Below are 18,402 nucleotides of genomic sequence, written 5' to 3' on the forward strand. Positions count from 1 at the left end.
CTGGCCGCCCCGGTTTTTTTTTTGCTTGGGGCGGCCAAAAAGCCAGAGCCGGCCCTGCTTCATTGCCATCACTACTGATAAAAGTTCTACTAGCCATATTACACTCTCTGTACATAAACCTGTACAGCTCCATTGTCTTCAGCAGATTTGCACAGGTATAAATTATTGGAAATTAGCAAACAATTTTGTTGATGCATGATAATAGACTCCAGTTCACTCTCTCAGTGGTATTAACGCTTCAGGGTTAACAGGAGGAAAAAAATGTACTAAAAACTTATTGTAGTTGAAAGTGATTGCATGATATTCTGAATTTACACAAGGAACAGATCCTCTGAATGAGAAAGTGCTATTTGTCATTAGTCACTCAAAGTGACTACACTTTAAAAAGACAACTGTATTCAATCTGAAAGATCATATAATATGAACACTGTTCACTATGCATGAATTCTGATGGGAAAGGAAAATAATGGTAAAGTCAATAGTGGTGACTTACAGCTCATTATTGACATGTGTCATCTTATTGAAAGGTGATACAGTCTCTCTCTCTCTCGCACACACACACATACACACACCGTCTGATATAGCCTCACCTTGCTGATGTTCAGGGCACACCGTGAGGCTTATTTATTTGCTAAAGTAGCATTGAGTCTGGTGGTCCAGGGAGGGGTTCTGACTGTTTGCTGATATTTAAGTTTGACATTGTGTCATTTCAAGTGTTGATTTTATTTTATTTTTTTTGACATGCACCTACATGCAATCCATAAACTCAAAATTAAACACACACATTTGTGACAATTGCAATTTGGAAGTCCAATGTAAAAGATTATAACAATATTTCAGGACAGAAGAAAGTCAAGATATTCACCCACATCAATCCACCTGTCTAGTCTAACATCCTCCCCCCCTTTAAATGCATCTTCTCTCTCTGCTTTAGTTCTATTCAAAGACACAGCCTCTATTTGGCAATCCATTACATACACCAGTTGCCAGTTGTGCAAAGAAATGTCTCCTAAACCTCCATAATGCCTAGGGAATTCAGTTATTTTCTTTTCTTCCCTGCCCCCTTGCACCCATTTAAAAAAAAAAAAAAGAGACTGTATGCAAAGTTCATGTACTGTGTAGAACATTCATGGAATGTTCATATTCTAACTAGTGTGCAGATCTATACGTTCCTACATTACATACAGTATCATCTGGTCATCTTAAAAGTAGCCTATCAGATGCAGTAAATCCACAAGTAAGATTGTTAAAGCCAGTACTTACAAAGAATGGGATAAGACCAGCAGCTCTGTCTTCATGCAAAACTTTCTTTAGGGCTGATCCGCGAACAGTGAATTTATCATCTGAAGGGATATTTTTAATCTTCACTCCACCAATTAATCCTGCCCTTTCCACTGATGAGTGGGCCTGCAATTAAATGGGTGGATTTTAAAACATGAACCTTCCACAGAAACCTGTTTTTAATTCTAACAAACCACAATGCAATAGAATTGGGGTTGTCCATACTAAAATCTCTAGTCAATGAGAGTTGTGCCCTCTTATGCCAGGACTTAATTTAGCCCCGGCTAAATTAGTTACAGATCCTGCTACACATGACAATATTCATTCCCCAGTATTTACTCTATGGTCTACATCCTGTATTTACTGATGTCAATGGCAAACTCCCATTTACTGCAGTGGCCCTATTTCTGCAATGGAATTTTCTTGAGGGACAACGGGTTTGATAAGATGCAAAGTATCTTGTGCAGGAACGCACTTGACATGCTTTTAGCTTCCCTCCACCCCTGTCTTGCACTGTGTTTGTCTATACATGCATTGTCCCCCTCACAGGAGGCTGTTTTAGTTTTTCATTCCTTTTGGATTACTGAGCAGTGGGTCACACAGGTCTATTCTTAATGCGGAAGGAGTGGCGAGCTCAGCTTTGAAAGGTCAGCCATGTCTTAAGGCGAATCCTTCTGCAGACAGAAAATCCCCTGACCTTCAGCAGGCACGGAGGGCTGTCAGTCTCCATTTCAGATCAGCCATTTACAACAACAAAAAAGACAAACAATGGGGCTCTGCTTAGTAGTACATTAAACTTAAGGCTCTGTGTCTGGAAATCTGCACAGCACACACTCTAGAGCTCCAAAGAGAAAAAGGACCAATTGTATCATGGCTTTTAAAAATCATCAGGATCCTTCCCCACTTCTCACATCCTGACTGTTCCCACATATGGCCTTATAATACTCCCCTTCCCCACCCCCAACAAAGAGCAGGTGCCCTTTTTAAATTACATTGTTTCTTAATATACAGTGATGGTAAAGTCCAGTGAAACCTGACGTCTGGCCATTTTAATGTGGTGTAACCAGTGGATTAGTTCAAACTAAATATCAAGTAGTGGGAACATTCCTGCTATCTCACTGACATTTAGATAATAAAATGTCATGTTTATTGGAAGAAGTGACGTTGCTTGGCCCCCTTTGTTAGGATTAGCAGTTTTAAAATGCAAGCACAGCTGAACTGGAAGGCCAAAGTTTGCTTTCATACATGGTAGAAGCTTTTCATGATCCTGGCCATGCTGAGAATTCATAGTTTAAGTAAATCTGCTAAATACTATTTGCAGATAGAAAACAGGGATTATGTTGGGCAAACTTGGATTGATACACTCAGATTTTAGTAGGCTTATTTTTAAACCAACTGCAGTTTTTTCAGGTACCAAGCTTGGTATGTTTATAACTCATACAGTGCAGCTTTTTGTGTATCAACATTCAAATCAGTTAGTTTATTGGCCACACTTACTCATGTTGATTAGCACCTTATTCCACAAACAGTATCTTCATCCACTACAATGGGATTCCTTGCAGAGTAAAATAAATACTCAGTGTGAGGAAGGGAGGCAACATTGGGCTGTTAATCTGTAACATGTAGTACAATGCTTTCACCTGTTGTTATTATTTACTGTTTGTATTGTGGTAGGGTCTAGGAGTTCCAGTCATGAACCAGGACCCCAACGTGCAAGGTGCTGTACAAACACGGAATGAAAAGATGATCCCTACTCCATAGAGTTTACGATCTAAGTAATCTGTATAGCAGGGTGACTGCATTTTTCAAGTAGAGTAATTCCAAGTGTCATTTTTAGATGTCCTCACCTGATCAGATGCATAGACCACCAACTTGCTCATGATGTCTGCCTCTGTTAATTCTGGGTTTTCTGATTGGACACGTCTGATTGTTTTTGTTCTGGCAGCAAGCAATGCAACCAAAGTAGCCTCGCTGGCACTGCCCTATGATGGAGAAGAGAGACTCCATGGGACATAGTGAAGGAACCCTCAAAACCAATGGTACGTATTACGTGAGGGAGAATTACTGAAAACAAAATGTTGCATGTTAAAGATCTGCCTCAGAGTGAAAGCTGTACAAAAATAAATGGTACAATATGGAATCATTTGAGAACTCTTATACCACATGCATGGTAAGAAGCATTGCTGCAAGATAGACACAAATGTGCGCCTAAGATTGTGTCAGAAAAACTGTATATTATGTTTAAGAAACTGTATGTGACTGTGCAATAAATTTAACCTTTGCCTCTCCTTTCCTCACTCTTCTCTTCATTTTCTATGTTTGGGTGATTTAGGCTCCAGTCTTGGAATCAGCTCTTTACAAGCAAACCCCTGCACCTTTGTAGATCCCCACTGACATCAGTGAGCACGCAGGCACAAGGATCTGATTGCAGGAAGAGTGTCCCCGTTCAGGACAGGGACCAGATACTGATCATCTTCATTACATCAGCATAACCACAGAGTAACTTTCCATTAAGTTGCTTTGGATTTAAATGAGTATAACTGAGATCAGAATCTGACCACATCTCTTATTTCTGTAGAGCACTATGAAAATTGTGGCACCATATATTGTTAATGATTATAATTTTATTGTTATAAGCCATATATTGACCAGAAGAGAACTCATTAAGCATAAAAACTGTGATTCAGTATCACTAGCTACCTTACTAAAGATTTGATAAACACCCTCTATCTAAAGTGCACACATGAAATAAAGAATCATCAATGAAATAAAGAATGGCCAATTGGCATCAAGAGATCCTTGGATCCTATTACCCTCAACTCCCACCCTGGGCTCAGGCCTAAGGACCCAAGGGCCAGCCACAATCTGTAGCTTATGAACTTTTAAAAAAATTGCAAACTTGCTCCCATTGAAGTCAATGACAGTTTTGCCATCAGCTTCAATGGGGGCAGGATCAGGCCCCAAGCATTTGCCAAATGCAATGCCACTTTGAAAATGTCTCATCTACATCCCCCTGCAGTAGGGTTGCCAACCATCCCGGTTTGGCCGGGAGTCTCCTGGAATTGGGCTTGATCTCCCAGAGGCTACTGAAGCCAATCCAGGAGATTTTAGGCCACTAAAAGTGCGGTGGCACAGCAGGGTTAAGGCAGGCTCCCTGTCTGCCCTGGCTCTGCACCGCTCCCAGAAGTGGCCAGCATGTCTCTGCGGCCCCTAGGCTCAGGGAGAACCAGGGGGTCTCTGTGCGCTGCCCCGCCCAGAGTGCTGACTCCGCAGCTCCCATTGGCTGGGAACAGGAAACAGTGGCCAATGGGAGCTGTGGGGGTGGTGCCTGTGGGCAGGGGCAGCATGGAGAGTCGTGTGGCCACCCCTCATCCTAGGAGCTCCTGCCAGACATGCCACTGCTTCCGGGAGCCACCCGATTTAAGCGCCGCCTGGCCAGAGCCTGCACCCCCACCTCCTGCCCCAGCCCTGAGCCCCCTCCCAGACTCCCTCCCAGAGCCTACATCCCACACCCATCCTGCATCCCAACCCCCTGCCCCAGCCTGGAGCCTTCTCCTGCACCCAAACTCCCTCCCAGAGCCCACACCCCCTTCTGCACCCCAACCCCCTGCCCCAGCCCTGAGTCCCTTCCCACACCCAAACTCACTCCCACAGCCTGCACTTCAAACCCCCTCCTGCACCCCAACCCCCTGCCTCAGGCTCAGCTATGAGCCCCCTCCCACACGCCGAACCTCTCGGCCTGACATCCCAGCCCAGAGCCCACACCCCAACCCCCTGCCCTAGCCTGGTAAAAGTAAGTGAGGATGGGTGAGAGCAAGCGACCAAGGGAGTGGGGCTAGAGTGAGTGAGTGGCAGGGCCTCGGAGAAGGGGTGGGGCAAGGGCAGGGCCTGGGGGAATGGGTGGGGTAGGGGGCGGGGCGTTTGGATTTGTGCGATTAGACAGTGGCAACCTTACCCTGCAGGGGTGGATTAAGACAAGCCCCAGGGTCAGCTGGGTGGAGCACGAAGGAAGATGCAGACTAGCAAAAGGCAGCTCAGTGCACATCTGACTGCTCTGCTCTGGTGTCAAGGAGAAAGATCAAGGATTCAGGTCTGGGAGGAGTAAGGAAGATCTTTCCTTATGTGAGGAGTGGAAGAAAGTCTTTCCAGTGATTACAACTGTAGCGCCCCCTCTCCACTTTCTTTAATGCCAATCTGCTTACAGGTTTTGATGGACAGGTCTGGGTTCTTCTGAATCCCGCCACCCACTCAGCAGGGTGTATCTTCTTTATTTTTTCCTATGAATTTATTTGGCGGTGCCTCCAGACCCCTCGCTCCTTCCTGGCAGGGTCACTAGGGCAGCTTGAGAGGAAAATTCTAACCACAGGGTAATCCCCACTTACCTGCCAGATAGTTGGAGACTTCCAAGAAATAACACAAACACATACAATATATTCAACACAATAATTATATTAAACAGGAGACAAATATACATAACAGGGTAAAACACTATTTTTAGGGTCACCGGTGCCCACGCTGCTAATACCTGTGACTTTCCCCAGTCACGTGACTTGAGGTAGCAAATGTAAGATTAGTGTCCTGTTGGTACGCGTACTTTGTTGGGGCCCTTGATGATCTATGACCACAAAATTCTTCTCTGCAGTGGTTTAGCAGTGTAGCTGACTGGGTTCAGTACAGCCCAAAGGACTCACAAATGGGAGAAGGTGGTAAATCCCTCCACAGGTTTAATATGCAGCAGGTTATAAAATCCCCAAACCCTCACTCCCTGGCTTGAGGACACAATTCAGGAAGTAGGGGGTCCCCTGAACAAATTCCCTGACTGACTTAACTAAAAGATGGTCCACTCACAAACTCCATGAATAATCCTCAGGTTCAGAGATGACTCTGGACTCCTCGGTCACTGCAGAGGGGCTGATCTCTGCTGGCAGGGATCCTCTTCAAGCAGGAATCAGGCTGCTTCCCCTCACCACAAAGGGGTGCAGGGCTCAAGGTGCAGGTTACACAACTGTACTAAAATCCAAACTGTTGTCTCCTAGCCCAGCGTCCAGACAAACACACAGCAGGCAGCAGCCCTGAACTAGCAGGCAGAGCAGAGCTGACCATGTGGTGACTGGTCTCACCTAGGGATCTGGAGGGCTAACTCAGCCTGGCTGGGGAAGTTTCCCAGCAAAACTCTACAAACTGGGAGTCATCAGTGGAGAAGGAAAAGCCCAGCAGAGGGATCTTGCTTTCAGGTCCCTAGAGGCCAGTTTTCAGGGGAACCCTGCATGCAGGCCTGGGACTCACCAGCTTCCCACACAGCCAGTCCTGCCCTTGCCCTGGCTAGCTCCAGACTGACTCAAATATGGCTTCTCCCATCTCACTCCCAATTGGTTGCTGGGCAGACTCTGAGTTTGCCTTGGCTCCCCCTGAGCTGCCAGCAGACAGAGCCCCAGGAATCTAGGTAATCTCCTTGGGGGTTACACAACATTTTTGCTGCCGCCAGGCCCCATTTCATCTGTCCCATGGCGATGGGATTTACGTGGCTCCCCATCACCATAGCATCTGAGCATGTCGCAATCTTTAATGTATTAAATGAACAACACCCCTGTGAGGTAAGAAAGAACTAGAATCCCATTTTACACATGGGAACTGAGACACAGAAACCAAATGGCTTCTGAAGTCACACAGGAAGACTGGGGTAGAGCATGTGTTCGGGGAGATTTTGGCAAACCAGTAAAGTGCCTAAATCACTATCGCTTGTTTCTAATAGTAGTCAAGTTAGCAGGCCATACTGAACCATTCTTGCTTATTGCTAACAGAATAGCTAAGTCAGCAGGTCGTAAATTGGTCATGCAGCGGCCTCAGTGTAACCAGTTAGGAAGGGAGGGGGTTTTGGGTGCCACAGACAGAGCAGCTTGACCCCACGCCCTTCTTGCTAAAAGTGTTAAAATTGCTGGTGCATGTATTTTAGAAAAACAAGAAGTCTGTTTATATGTGCCCCCGGGAATGTTTGTCAGGGCCCAAAGGCATGGACACTCTGAAAAAAAATATTTCTGGTTAATTGGCAATCATAAGGTGTCTGACCTTTTAACCCTGATTGCTTAGCAAGTTTTCTTTAAGGAATATGTCATTGTATTACTAATGTATAAATAAGGGGGGAAAGTTTGAGGTAATTGGACTTCTCAGGAGGGGCTCTTCAGGGACGCTCCCTCTGGACGCATCTTCGGGTCCCCACTGGCAGATGGAAGCCTGGCCAGCTGAAGCCTGTTACGGTGCCACTCGAAAGCCACGCTCAGCTTTGGATCAAGGGTTGGGGGTGTTTCACTAACCTGTTGCGGACATGTGTAAGTGCTTGAGACTATGTAAAGTTTAGCTTTAAGTGAAAGCACTCTTGTGTTGCCCTGTTTGTGCCAGCCATCTATCGGTTGGATGGCCGTGTCTCCCTTGATTTATTTCCTGATACCACCTCGCACAAAGTAAAAGTTACCGAGAGCTTTGGGTTAAAAGAACCCCGGGTAACACATGGAATTGAATGCACGTCTGAGTCATAGACTGGTGCCCTAATCACTGGACCATGCTTCCTCTCTCAGTTCATGCTTGGTCCTCTTCACAATCTCCCAAAAGCCATACTCTTGTCAAAGCATAGGTGATGGCTGCTCACTGCATAACTCTTTCCCACCAGCCGTTCCAATGAAAATCATTAACACCTTCCTCTGCAAGAAGGAGACCAGCTTTTGAATAGAGGAGAAGACCCACCAAATTCACAGTCTTTCCAAAAGGAGAAGGTTTAGGAGGAAGTTAGGGGGGCTCAAAAGAAAATGAACCATCCTATCATTTTGGTCAGAAAAAAATAGGTGTGGAAATGGCCTGGTTCCCCTGGGGCTGGAGATAAAGCAATGCACAGGTGCAGGCAGGCATGGGCCATGTATACAATAGCAGGCAATTTAAATTTTCTGTAGAGAACATTTGTCTAGTCTTTCATCAGGCCATTGCTTAAGAAGGTATTTCTGAAGTGCTCATCACAAGGATATTTAAGCACCCATGGGACTACTTTTGAGTGTAAAAAGTACTCAGATCTGCAAGAGTTGGACAATTCAGGCCCTTAGCCTTTGTATTACAAGAGGTCAAGCAGACTTGACTAATGTAATATAGGATCTAATCAACAATACCTACCCTCTCAAAAGAAAATAATTTTTAAAAACAATATATAACCTTTACAAAGAATGCGATCAGCTGACCTGTTTAATGGGCAAATGCTGTTAGAAGGCAACATTGTTCAATATACATGCATTTCTCTTATTTGAAAAATACTACCCTGTTCTACGTTACTTTTCCAAACCCCTGCACCTTACCATAGTGTTTCTACAGCAGTGGTCACCAACTGGTTGATCACGATGGATTGGTCGATCCTGGAGACTCTCCCAGTCGATCGCGGTCTCTGGCCATGAAAAGTCGCCGGTGGTGCAGTGGGGCTGCTGCTAAGACAGGCTCCCTGTCTGCCCTGGCCCCACGCCGCTCCCGGAAGCGGCCAGTATGCCCCTGCAGCCCCGGTGGAAGTGGAGGTGGGAGGGGGGAGCAGGAGTCCCGGCGTGCTACTCCTGCCTGCAAGCACCACCCCTGCAGCTCCCATTGGCCAGGAATGGGGAACTGTCGCCAATAGAAGCTGCGGAGGCGGTGCCACAGAGAGGGGCAGCACACGGAGCCACATCCCCCCCAGGGGCCGCAGGGGCACATTGGCCCCTTCTGGGGACGGCATGGGTCTGGGGCAGGCAGGTAGCCTGTCTTAGCCCCATTGCGCCGCCGACTGGGAGCCACCTGAGGTAAGTGCTGCCCAGTGGGAGCCCACACCCCAACCCCCAATCCTGAGACCCCTCCCAGAGCCAGCACCCCATACCACCTCCTGCACCCCAAGCCCCAGCCCCAGCCCTTATCCCTTCGGCACCCAAACTCCCTCCCAGAGCCCACATCCCCTTTTTCCCCAGCCTGGAGCCCCCGCCTGCACCCAAACTCCCTCTCAGAGCTTGCACCCCTCCCCCCCTCTGAACTCCAACCCTCTGCCCCAGCCCAGAGCTCCCCCCCACACTCCAACCCCCCTTGGCTCCAACTCAGAGCCCACACCCCCTCCTGAACCCCAAACCCCTGCCCCAGCCTGTTGAATGTGAGTGAGAATGGGGGAAAGTGAGCAACGGAGAGAAGGGGATGGAGTGAGCAGAGAGAGGCTTCAGGGAAAGGGTAGGGCCTTAGGGAAGGGGAGGGGTAGATCCTGGGTTGCATTTAATTCAAAAAGTGATCTTGTGCGTAAAAAGGTTGGAGACCACTGTTCTACACTGTTTTCAGTACGATGTGGTAACAAGAGTACAGAATTGGACTTCAGAAAACCTGGCTTCAAGCCCTGGCTCTGCCACACATTTGCATCATCTTTAGTCACTTAAACTGTCATTTTCAAACTTGGGTGCAACACAATCGGTTGGCCTTAGCCTCTCTGTGCCTCAGTTTCCTTCATCAATAAAATGGGTAAGAACTTGTAGAAACGTTCAGTATCTTTTAGGCACTTGCAGTATTTAAGGAGTGGTCTTGTTCCTGACTAGTTAGTTTAGGATGCTCCAATGATTAAAGCACTAGCTGGAGACTTGGCTACCTACCACAGACTGTCTGTGTGAGCTTGGGTAAGTCACTTAGCCTCACAACACCTCCATTCTACATTTGAGAACTGAGGCGAAGGGAAACTAACTACAATAAAGACTGCAAAGTACTCAGATAATATGGTAATGGAGCCATATAAGTACCTAAAATAGATGGATCTTAAAATAAGCTCTGGTTTTACTAAATACACTTTATTACTAGGCATGGAAGGATGAAATGTTTATCAGTAAGTGTTAGTAAATATTAATATGACCGCATGCGTGCGTGTGCACACACACAAATATTTCCATCAATAACAGAAGTTTACAAATAGACAAAGTAAGAAGAAGGCTGTGTGAGAACTTAGAGGTTGATGTAAGGTTATTTTCTTTGTACAGTTTGACATGTGTTGTTGATAATTTTTGTTTTAACATTTATAAAGCATTAACTTTTTGAATTGCAAAGTCCACTGTCATGAAATAATTACTGTCTAACTCCACTATTGTTTGACCTCCCCCAAAATTTTCCACAACTATGAGAAATTAAATAGATTAAATTGAAAATGCTTAAAAATAAACAATATTATCCACTGAAATTACAAAAAGACCCAAAATTGAAATCTGCCAAACCCATTTATAACTAACTAATAATCACTTTTTCATAACTAAATTGATTCATGGAGAGCCTGATGAGTTGTGTAACTAATGTACTCACTTTGCTCTTAAGTCTTTTACCAACAATTCTGAAAAATATTCCCTTTGTTCTCTAGTTCCTCGGTTGTTGCTACCAAAATCATGAATTAAGGGTTTGTTTTTCCATGCCAAGGACTGTGGATTGAGTGTGTTTGTTTATTTGGGGGCTCTGTTTACTTTCAGAATTAAAATCCCTCTCTTTGCAGAAGAAACAACCTTTGTAATACACAAGGGAAATGAAGTTTTTATCTGTTTATATAGAAGGCAAAACTGAGTTGCATACGTTGCACGTTCACACAAGTTCTAGTGAGAAGGTTGCTTTCTATTCTTGCTAGTTTTAAAAGCATTTTTTTCTTTAAAGCTACACTCTATGCTAAGTGAACAGTGATGATACCTTCCCTTTTATTGCAAGCAAACAAAGGTTGCCATGGTGAGCAGGCTCAAGAGGCGGAAGAAATATTGGCGAGAGCTGATGCTCATGTCCACCAGAACCCTGAGCTGAAATTTTTCTTCATCTATTGGCTTTTTCAAGTGTCACCTGGTACACAGCAAGAAAGTGTTTTGTATTGATGTGGGCTTTCAAATGTAATTAACAGCCAGTTTTCACAGGCTCAGTTTATATAAAACTGCAATAATAGTTTGGTGTTTGCATCAGGAATGATTGGCAGCCTCACATTCACGTTATCTGTGCCAAGCCCTCTCTTACTTGTATCATTATTGTTTCAAGAGCGAGAGGATCAGCAGCACAAATTGCCTCATCTCAAGCGGCAGCACGAAGCTCACTTTCAATTCCTAAATTTGAACGATCCTCGGTATCTTACAAAATTACAGGCCATCAAGTGTTGTCAGTTGGGAAGGGCGACATTTGCTGCTGATAAACAACAGGCATAATTGCCTGCTGTCGTCAGAACAAAATTGATGCTGTTGAGACCCATGAAGAAAGGTTGGTTTCACGTACATGCAAAACCCAGAGTCATCCTAATGTAAATACTCCTAGCACAACTACGGCACTGGGGTTGGAATGGAATAACTCTGAATTTACACTGGTGTAAGTGAGGACAACACAGTTGAGCCGAAAATCTTGACGGTCTTTAAGTAGTTGTGTTAGGTATATTTTTGACTGAGGAGATCTTATGACTAGATACTAGTGAGTTTGAAGGGAGAACAAGCATTAATGGAGGAGCTTCTGAAACACAACGTATTGTTACACACACATACAAACCAGCAGTCTATCCCTGTATGAGGCATTCATTGCTGTCTGGATTTTGTTGTTTGTTATATGGGAAATGTAACCAATATTCACTTAGCAGGTCAACTTTTAAATAGATTTTTGCCTTTTGCTGCACTGGAGTTTTAGTCTGCTAATTGGATTATTTAATTTCATTATACCTTTTAGTTTCTAATTATAAACAGCTTCATTTTAGTCCTACATATTTCATTTTATTGCATAAAGTGTATTTATTAAAATCATATTTGTTTCTTTAACAAATGCTCCTGTCAGTGGACTTTCTACTATGCTCTGCTCTGTTAGATATGGTGGACACTCTTGTATACTCTCTTCTATTACTATACTTATGGTGCTCTTCTTCTTTTATAAGAGGTGGACATTTTAGAAATAGCCTGTAACAAAATGTTGAATGTTTTTGAGTGAAGTTTAAGGAAAACCTTTTCAACCCTTTTCACAGAACTTTAGTGTTCATAATTAGGACTCAAAATCCTCATGTAGGTTCAACTTGAAGTTGTTCTTCGCTCCCAAATGCTAAAGTACCATGTATCATTACTGCATGGCATTAAACAGTTGCTGTGTCTTCCAGTTAGTCTGTGGCAAAAAGAGCAAGTTCCATTCCAAGAGAAATTCCAATATTTTTCCATTTGTTTTTACCTTGCATTGGGGGACACAGTTGAAATAAAAGTTTTCATGGAATGGAAAGTTCCAAAAATTTTCCATTCAAAATATTTTGTTTTGACATTTCCTGTCAAAATAAAATATTTCAGCATCCCTGGATCAAAATGGCTCATTTCATTTTGTTGGGCTGAATAAAAACATTTAATTTCATACTGGTTTGACAATAGTCTGTGTCCCCCTGAGTAGATACGGTGCTTCCTAGAAGTTGTAGTTCAAGTGCCTCATGCTTCCTTTCTCCTCTGTGGGCTAGGTTCCCTGGCCAGATTACATCCCAGGATGTACTGTGGAATCACATGATTCCCATGATGGACCATGTCTGTTCAACCAGAAGAGGAGACTTCATTGCATCATGGGATATGTAGTCCAACCAGAGAGCTCAGCTCAAAGAACAGGGGCATGAGGCACCCATGAAAAAATTCAATTATGCTGAAATCACATATCATTCAAAAAACATTTCAAACAGAAAAATCCCAACCAGCTCTACACCCCGTGTTGTAACCATTGTACCTCCAGGGCTGTCAATCTACCACCTTTCACCTGCACTAAATTCACCTTCATTTAAAACCACCAACAACAAAAAAGCCATAATTTGCCTCAGAGGTGCCTGGATTTTTAAATGGTGGGGGGGAAGTGATTAAAATCTGGATTATTATGGAGAAGCACTAGTCTTTCCACAGGCTAGGCTGAAGCTAGCTTTCCAGCTGTGTTCACTCTAAGCTGCGTGGCTGGGTGGCTGCCCAGGAGACATTCAAGTGCCGCACAGTTGATTAGCAGAGCTGCACACATCCGGCAGCGTGTGTTCAGGTGCCCCTCCTCCCGCTGCTTTGCAGCCACGTTGCTCCTGCAGCTGTTCCCGGGACCCTCTTGCTGGCTGTGCAGAGGAGGAAGGGTGAGGGGGGTGCTGATGTCAGGGTGTCCCCCTCCTCCCGCCCCTGTACCCCATCTCCACAGACCCGAGAGGGGACAGCCTGGCTCAGGACTCAGAGCTGCTGCGATCTGAGATCTGAATGACTCAAGCCTCTGGCGATGAGTGAGTGCCTTTCTTAAAGAGACTGTGCATGGTCTCTGAGACTTCCCCAGCAGCCAGCTCACAGTCTCTCTCTCTCTCTCTCTCTCTCTCTCTCTCTCTCACACACACACACACACACACACACACACACACAGTCTCTTTCATACTCACCTCCCAACACATACTTGTATTACTGTTGTTGTTATTTCTTAGTATTTCCTGCAATGCACATATATTCTCTGTAATTTTATTCTTTCAAAGTGTGTTATTTTACTGTTTTGACTGGTCTATGCATTTCATAATTTTTATTTCTCTTACTACTCAAAGAATTAAATTTAAGTGTGAGTTCTAAAATGCCTAACCTGTCCTGGCTGGAGTAATTATCCACATGGTAACTTTTTAAAAACTATATATTATATCTAGTTTTTTTGTTTCTACTGGTGGTGCACATCTGCACATACCTTGGTGTGCATAACAATATTTATTCCGCACATAGATGGAAAAAATTAGAGGGAACATTGCTTTCCAGTGCAATTTTTTTAACCATACTCTAATGTCATGAAGTAAACATTAATTTTCAGGCATACATGTGGGGTCTTATGCCAGAGTAGAATTTTCCTGGAGAGCTTGTGGCAGGTTGAATGAAGCATTTGTGAGATAGGAGGGTTAAAAATCAAAGCAAAAAAACCCCTTGTTTTTTCACTTTTTGAAAAGGTTCCTACCCCTCTTCCCTGCAATCATATCTGAAAAAAATAAATTGAGCAAGAAACTCCTTTTTTTTGGTTTTGTTCTGTTAGCTACATTGAGAACTGCTTCCTTTGACATGCAAGGCTTTGATTTAGTTATTAAAAGTAGTTTCTGTGTACATTAGGAATCTCATACCACTTGGATGTCAGTTAGCTAGCGCCCATATCAGAGTTCCTATATCCTGTGAGTTGTGGAAGGGCTATAATCCTCCTTTTTTACAGATGAGGAAATGGAGGCACAGAGAGACTAAGGCTGTGTCTACACTGGAGCTGAAGATGTAATTTCCAGCTCAGGTAGAGATACCCATGCTAGCTCTGATCAAGCTAGTGTGCTAAAAATAGAAACATAGCTGCTGCAGTGGGACAGGCTGAGTATAGTTCCATCTGAGTACAGTTCCATCTGAAACCCAAGAAGGGTATTTGGGCATCTAGCCATGCTGCCACAGCTATACTGCTATTTTTAGCATGCTAGCACACAAGTAAGTCTAGCTCTAGTATAGAGATACTCTAAGTGATTTGCCCAAGGTCACCCAGGGACTCTGTGGCAGAGCCAGGAAGTGAACCCAAATTTCTTGACTCCCAGTCCACTTCCCTACTGACAAAGCCATCCCTCCTCATATGTCAGATCTTGTAGGAGAGTCTAGATATCATGGGAGAAGTGTGTGTCCTATTGGATGGAGAAGAAGGATGGGAGACAGGTACTTCTGAGTTTTGTTACCACTTTGCCACACTATGTAACTTTAACATTATTTGGATTTACACAGCACCTTTTAGTAATGGATCTCAAAGTGCTTGAGATGTATTCATTGTGTCTCAAAACCCTCCCGCGGCAGGTAAATTTACAGATACAATTTACAGATGGGAAAACTGAGACTCAGGTAGGTTAAGTGACTTGCCCTAGGCCACAGAGTGAGTCAGTGAGAGAGAGAGAGAGAGAGAGAGAGAGAGAGAGAGAGCGCGCGCCTGGTTAAAACTCCCAGACCAATACATAGTCTGCTAAATCAGTGCTCCCCCCACCTCACCAAGTTAATCATTTAATCCCTAATTGTCAGTTTCCCCGTATACGTAAAGTATACATATAAGGATGCACAGCTAGGAGGAGAAGAGAACAACAGTGCATTGGGGAGAGCCAGCCTCATATCCGCATTCTGTCACCTTTCACACGGCGAGGACTTAGTGCAGACAGAGTGAGAATTGCTAGACAAAGAGGGCTAAGGGTAGTGTTTAGTTTGCTGTTTGCTTGAGCTAAAGGTAGCAACTCTAGGACTGACCAGAGTCAAGTTTCCAAGCTAAGAAATATATATCAGGGTGTCACTGAGCTACACTTTAATATAAACTGCCCAATAAAGAAAAGTCTCAGCTTAAAAAAAAAAAAAAAACCTCTGCAAGATGGAGTTAAGGGTGTAAATACAGTATCCATAACAAAATAAAATCTTTAAGGCTTTATAGTTCAAAGGTAAGGTTACACTTGATAATGAGAAAACACCAGATTGTATAAGAGTGCAAAGTTTAGGTACCCTGAACAATTACAACTCACCCCTCATATACCTGTCCACTCTCCATCCTGAAATCATGAGATTTCTTAGGGTATGTCCACACTGCAGCTGGGAGGTGTAATACCCACCTTGGGTAGATGTACATATGCTAGCTCTGATCAAGCTAGTGCACTAAAAATAGCAGTGTGACTGCAGCGATAGGATAGTCACTCAAGTACAATCTCATCTGAGATTCTAGGTTCGTATTTAGGCATCATTTAGGTATTTAGGGAACAAACTCCCAGCCGAGCTTCCTAATACACTTCCCTTCATGTCGGACATTGAAAATGTTATGACCCTGTCTCCTCCTATTTATTCTATTAAATGTGGTGGTCAAGAGATGTTGATCTCTTAGTTGTAAGTAATAATCACGTGCAAAGTTTCTCCGTATAAAGGCTTATGCTCATTCTTACAGCCTGTCTCTGTTTCTATTAAATCTGAAGGGGTTCAACAAAGCAGAAACACTTTGATCTTCCCTTTGTTAGTGCTTTGGTTTGAAGGCTTTATTAAACAATGAAGACATGCATGTTCACTGCACGGTCTGTTTTCTCATTCTGTCTTACCTGAATGACTCCTCCACCTTCTCCGTCCTTCCCAGCTAAAAACTCTTCAGGCAAATTAATCATCTTTCCCAGCCAATCCAGCATGACTGTCTCCAGCTCTGTGCAAGCAGGACTTGCAGCCTATATTGGGGAATAAAACAATGGGAATAAACCAACTACAGTGGCTTGCCTTTTAAAATTTAACTTTTACCAACAGTTGCCAAACATTGGTCTCTGAGGGTATGTCTCTGGAACCTGGGCTTGTGGACTTAGTGTTTCCAAGTCCATGCTTGAGCATTCACACTGCATTGCAAACTTGAATTTACAGTTGCCGGACCCAGGTCTCACATCTGTGCTATTGTGTTCATACTGCACTACACAGACCTTCTGACTTGGGTCTGTGGCTTGACCTGAGTCCACACTGCAAAACGACAGGGCTTGGATCTAAGTCTTAGTGGGACTCATGCTCTGATCCATCCCTGTAGCAGGGTCCTAGGACCTGGTTCTTGAGTGCTTGCTGAGCTGAGTCAGACAGATTTGTGTGTGGATGGAAGGGTGAGGGGGTGGGGGCTGGGCTCAAACCTGCATCAGAAACTGGGCTGAGTGTGCAGTGCAACATACCCTGGAGACCCCACAAGTATTTCCCTACACTTGGATTAGGAGAGATAATTTATGTCCCTGTGTTCTGCCCAACCTGGCACATGGTACAGATCATGGAAGCAAGCTGCAGAGGAGGTAGGAGAGTGTCAGTGAAGAGTCATCCCACCTGCCCAGCCAGCAGGTTCAGAGTAGGGAAGCTCCCTTATCTCCTTCCTTTCCTAGTAGTGGGGAGTGGAGAAAGCTTGGTGGGACCACAACGTGGCAGTAATCACAGGAGAAATTCCATGAGGTAGCAGCCATGCAGTGCTCACATGAGGGGGTGACCATACTTTACTCCTACTACATACTAAAAGATCAATGTACCATATTCTTACTTACACACATGACTTTCAAATGTCAAACTAAGGGTCTGCTTCTGACACACTTACTCACTTAGTGCCTTACTCTGAATAGTCCCTCTGACATCAATTTTTAAAATAATCCCTGAAACTAAAAACAAAACAGTCCACTACACACACAATTCTCCTCATGGGAAGAGGATGAGAAAGAGAGTGAACCATATGTGACAGATATTAGCTACATCACTTATTGCACTAATGGAAGGTGCTCAGATACTATGGTCATGAGGAAGGTACAAGAACAAATATAGACTAGGATACTGTTCTCCGTGAACAAGAGTGGCAGAATGGGTCCTAATGCAGTACCCTACCTTCTCACAGCTGGATAGTAACTGCTCAATGAAGAGTTTATTAGATCACTTCATTGTTTATTTTAATTTGTAAGTGAATTGTGGTGCTGTGAAATCTCCCAGGCTGATAGTGCAGGAGGGTGAGATCCTCATTGTATCTGCAAATCAGGTAGAACAAAGGCAGCAATGCAGGTTTTGCCAGGCGGCCTGGCCATATTGTTTCAGTTCTGTCTGGGAAGACCACTCCTAGGGCTGAGAGAGTAATGCAATTTCTATGGCCTTACACATTGCCAATCATGATGATGATTTTTTTAGTGTGGCCATTTTCCCAGTGAGAACTGAATGAATTCATCAACTCTTGTCACATAGGCCAGCAAACAACCATTTTGTCACTAACAACTTCCAGTCCCTGCTGATTTGGGCTGAATTCAAGTGAGTGATCTAGAGTTGAAAGGCTCAATAAACCATTAGCAATCCGCGGAGACATCCAGTCCCGCCAGTGATTTTATTTTAACACGGGAGCCTGTATTTCCCTCTATCACCACTCAGCTTGGAAAACCTTGTCTTCAGAATAAAATATTGTTTTGAAGAACTTAGTTTAAAAGTAACTTCACTTTAGAATTTTTTTAAATGAGTTGTTATTTGTGACACCTAAAATGAATATACATGAAAGAGATTAGAAGAAAGCAAATATTTTTCTGTTTACATTGTGTTTCTGACAGGATTTTCGGTATAGTCATTTCACTATTACTGCCTATATTGTCAATTAATTACTCTCTGTCCCCTATTGCTTTCACAT

The 18,402-nt window shown here is 44.0% G+C and overlaps 1 protein-coding gene across 1 annotated transcript in view; it reads right to left on the reverse strand.

Moving 5' to 3' along the window:
• LOC113407030 (aromatic-L-amino-acid decarboxylase-like) overlaps positions 1 to 18,402 on the reverse strand; it is a 78,598-nt gene that overhangs the window by 46,514 nt on the left and 13,682 nt on the right. The window contains exons 3-5 of the mRNA XM_026654113.1: positions 16,337 to 16,456; positions 3,129 to 3,263; positions 1,264 to 1,407 (exon numbers count right to left, since the gene is read on the reverse strand). Of these exons, the coding sequence (XP_026509898.1) occupies positions 1,264 to 1,407; positions 3,129 to 3,263; positions 16,337 to 16,456 (399 nt within the window). The remainder of the gene's footprint in view (positions 1 to 1,263; positions 1,408 to 3,128; positions 3,264 to 16,336; positions 16,457 to 18,402) is intronic.

Source organism: Terrapene carolina, unplaced genomic scaffold, assembly GCF_002925995.2.
Source record: "Terrapene carolina triunguis isolate 2854851 unplaced genomic scaffold, T_m_triunguis-2.0 Scaffold180, whole genome shotgun sequence".
NCBI classification, from domain to species: Eukaryota; Metazoa; Chordata; order Testudines; family Emydidae; genus Terrapene; species Terrapene triunguis.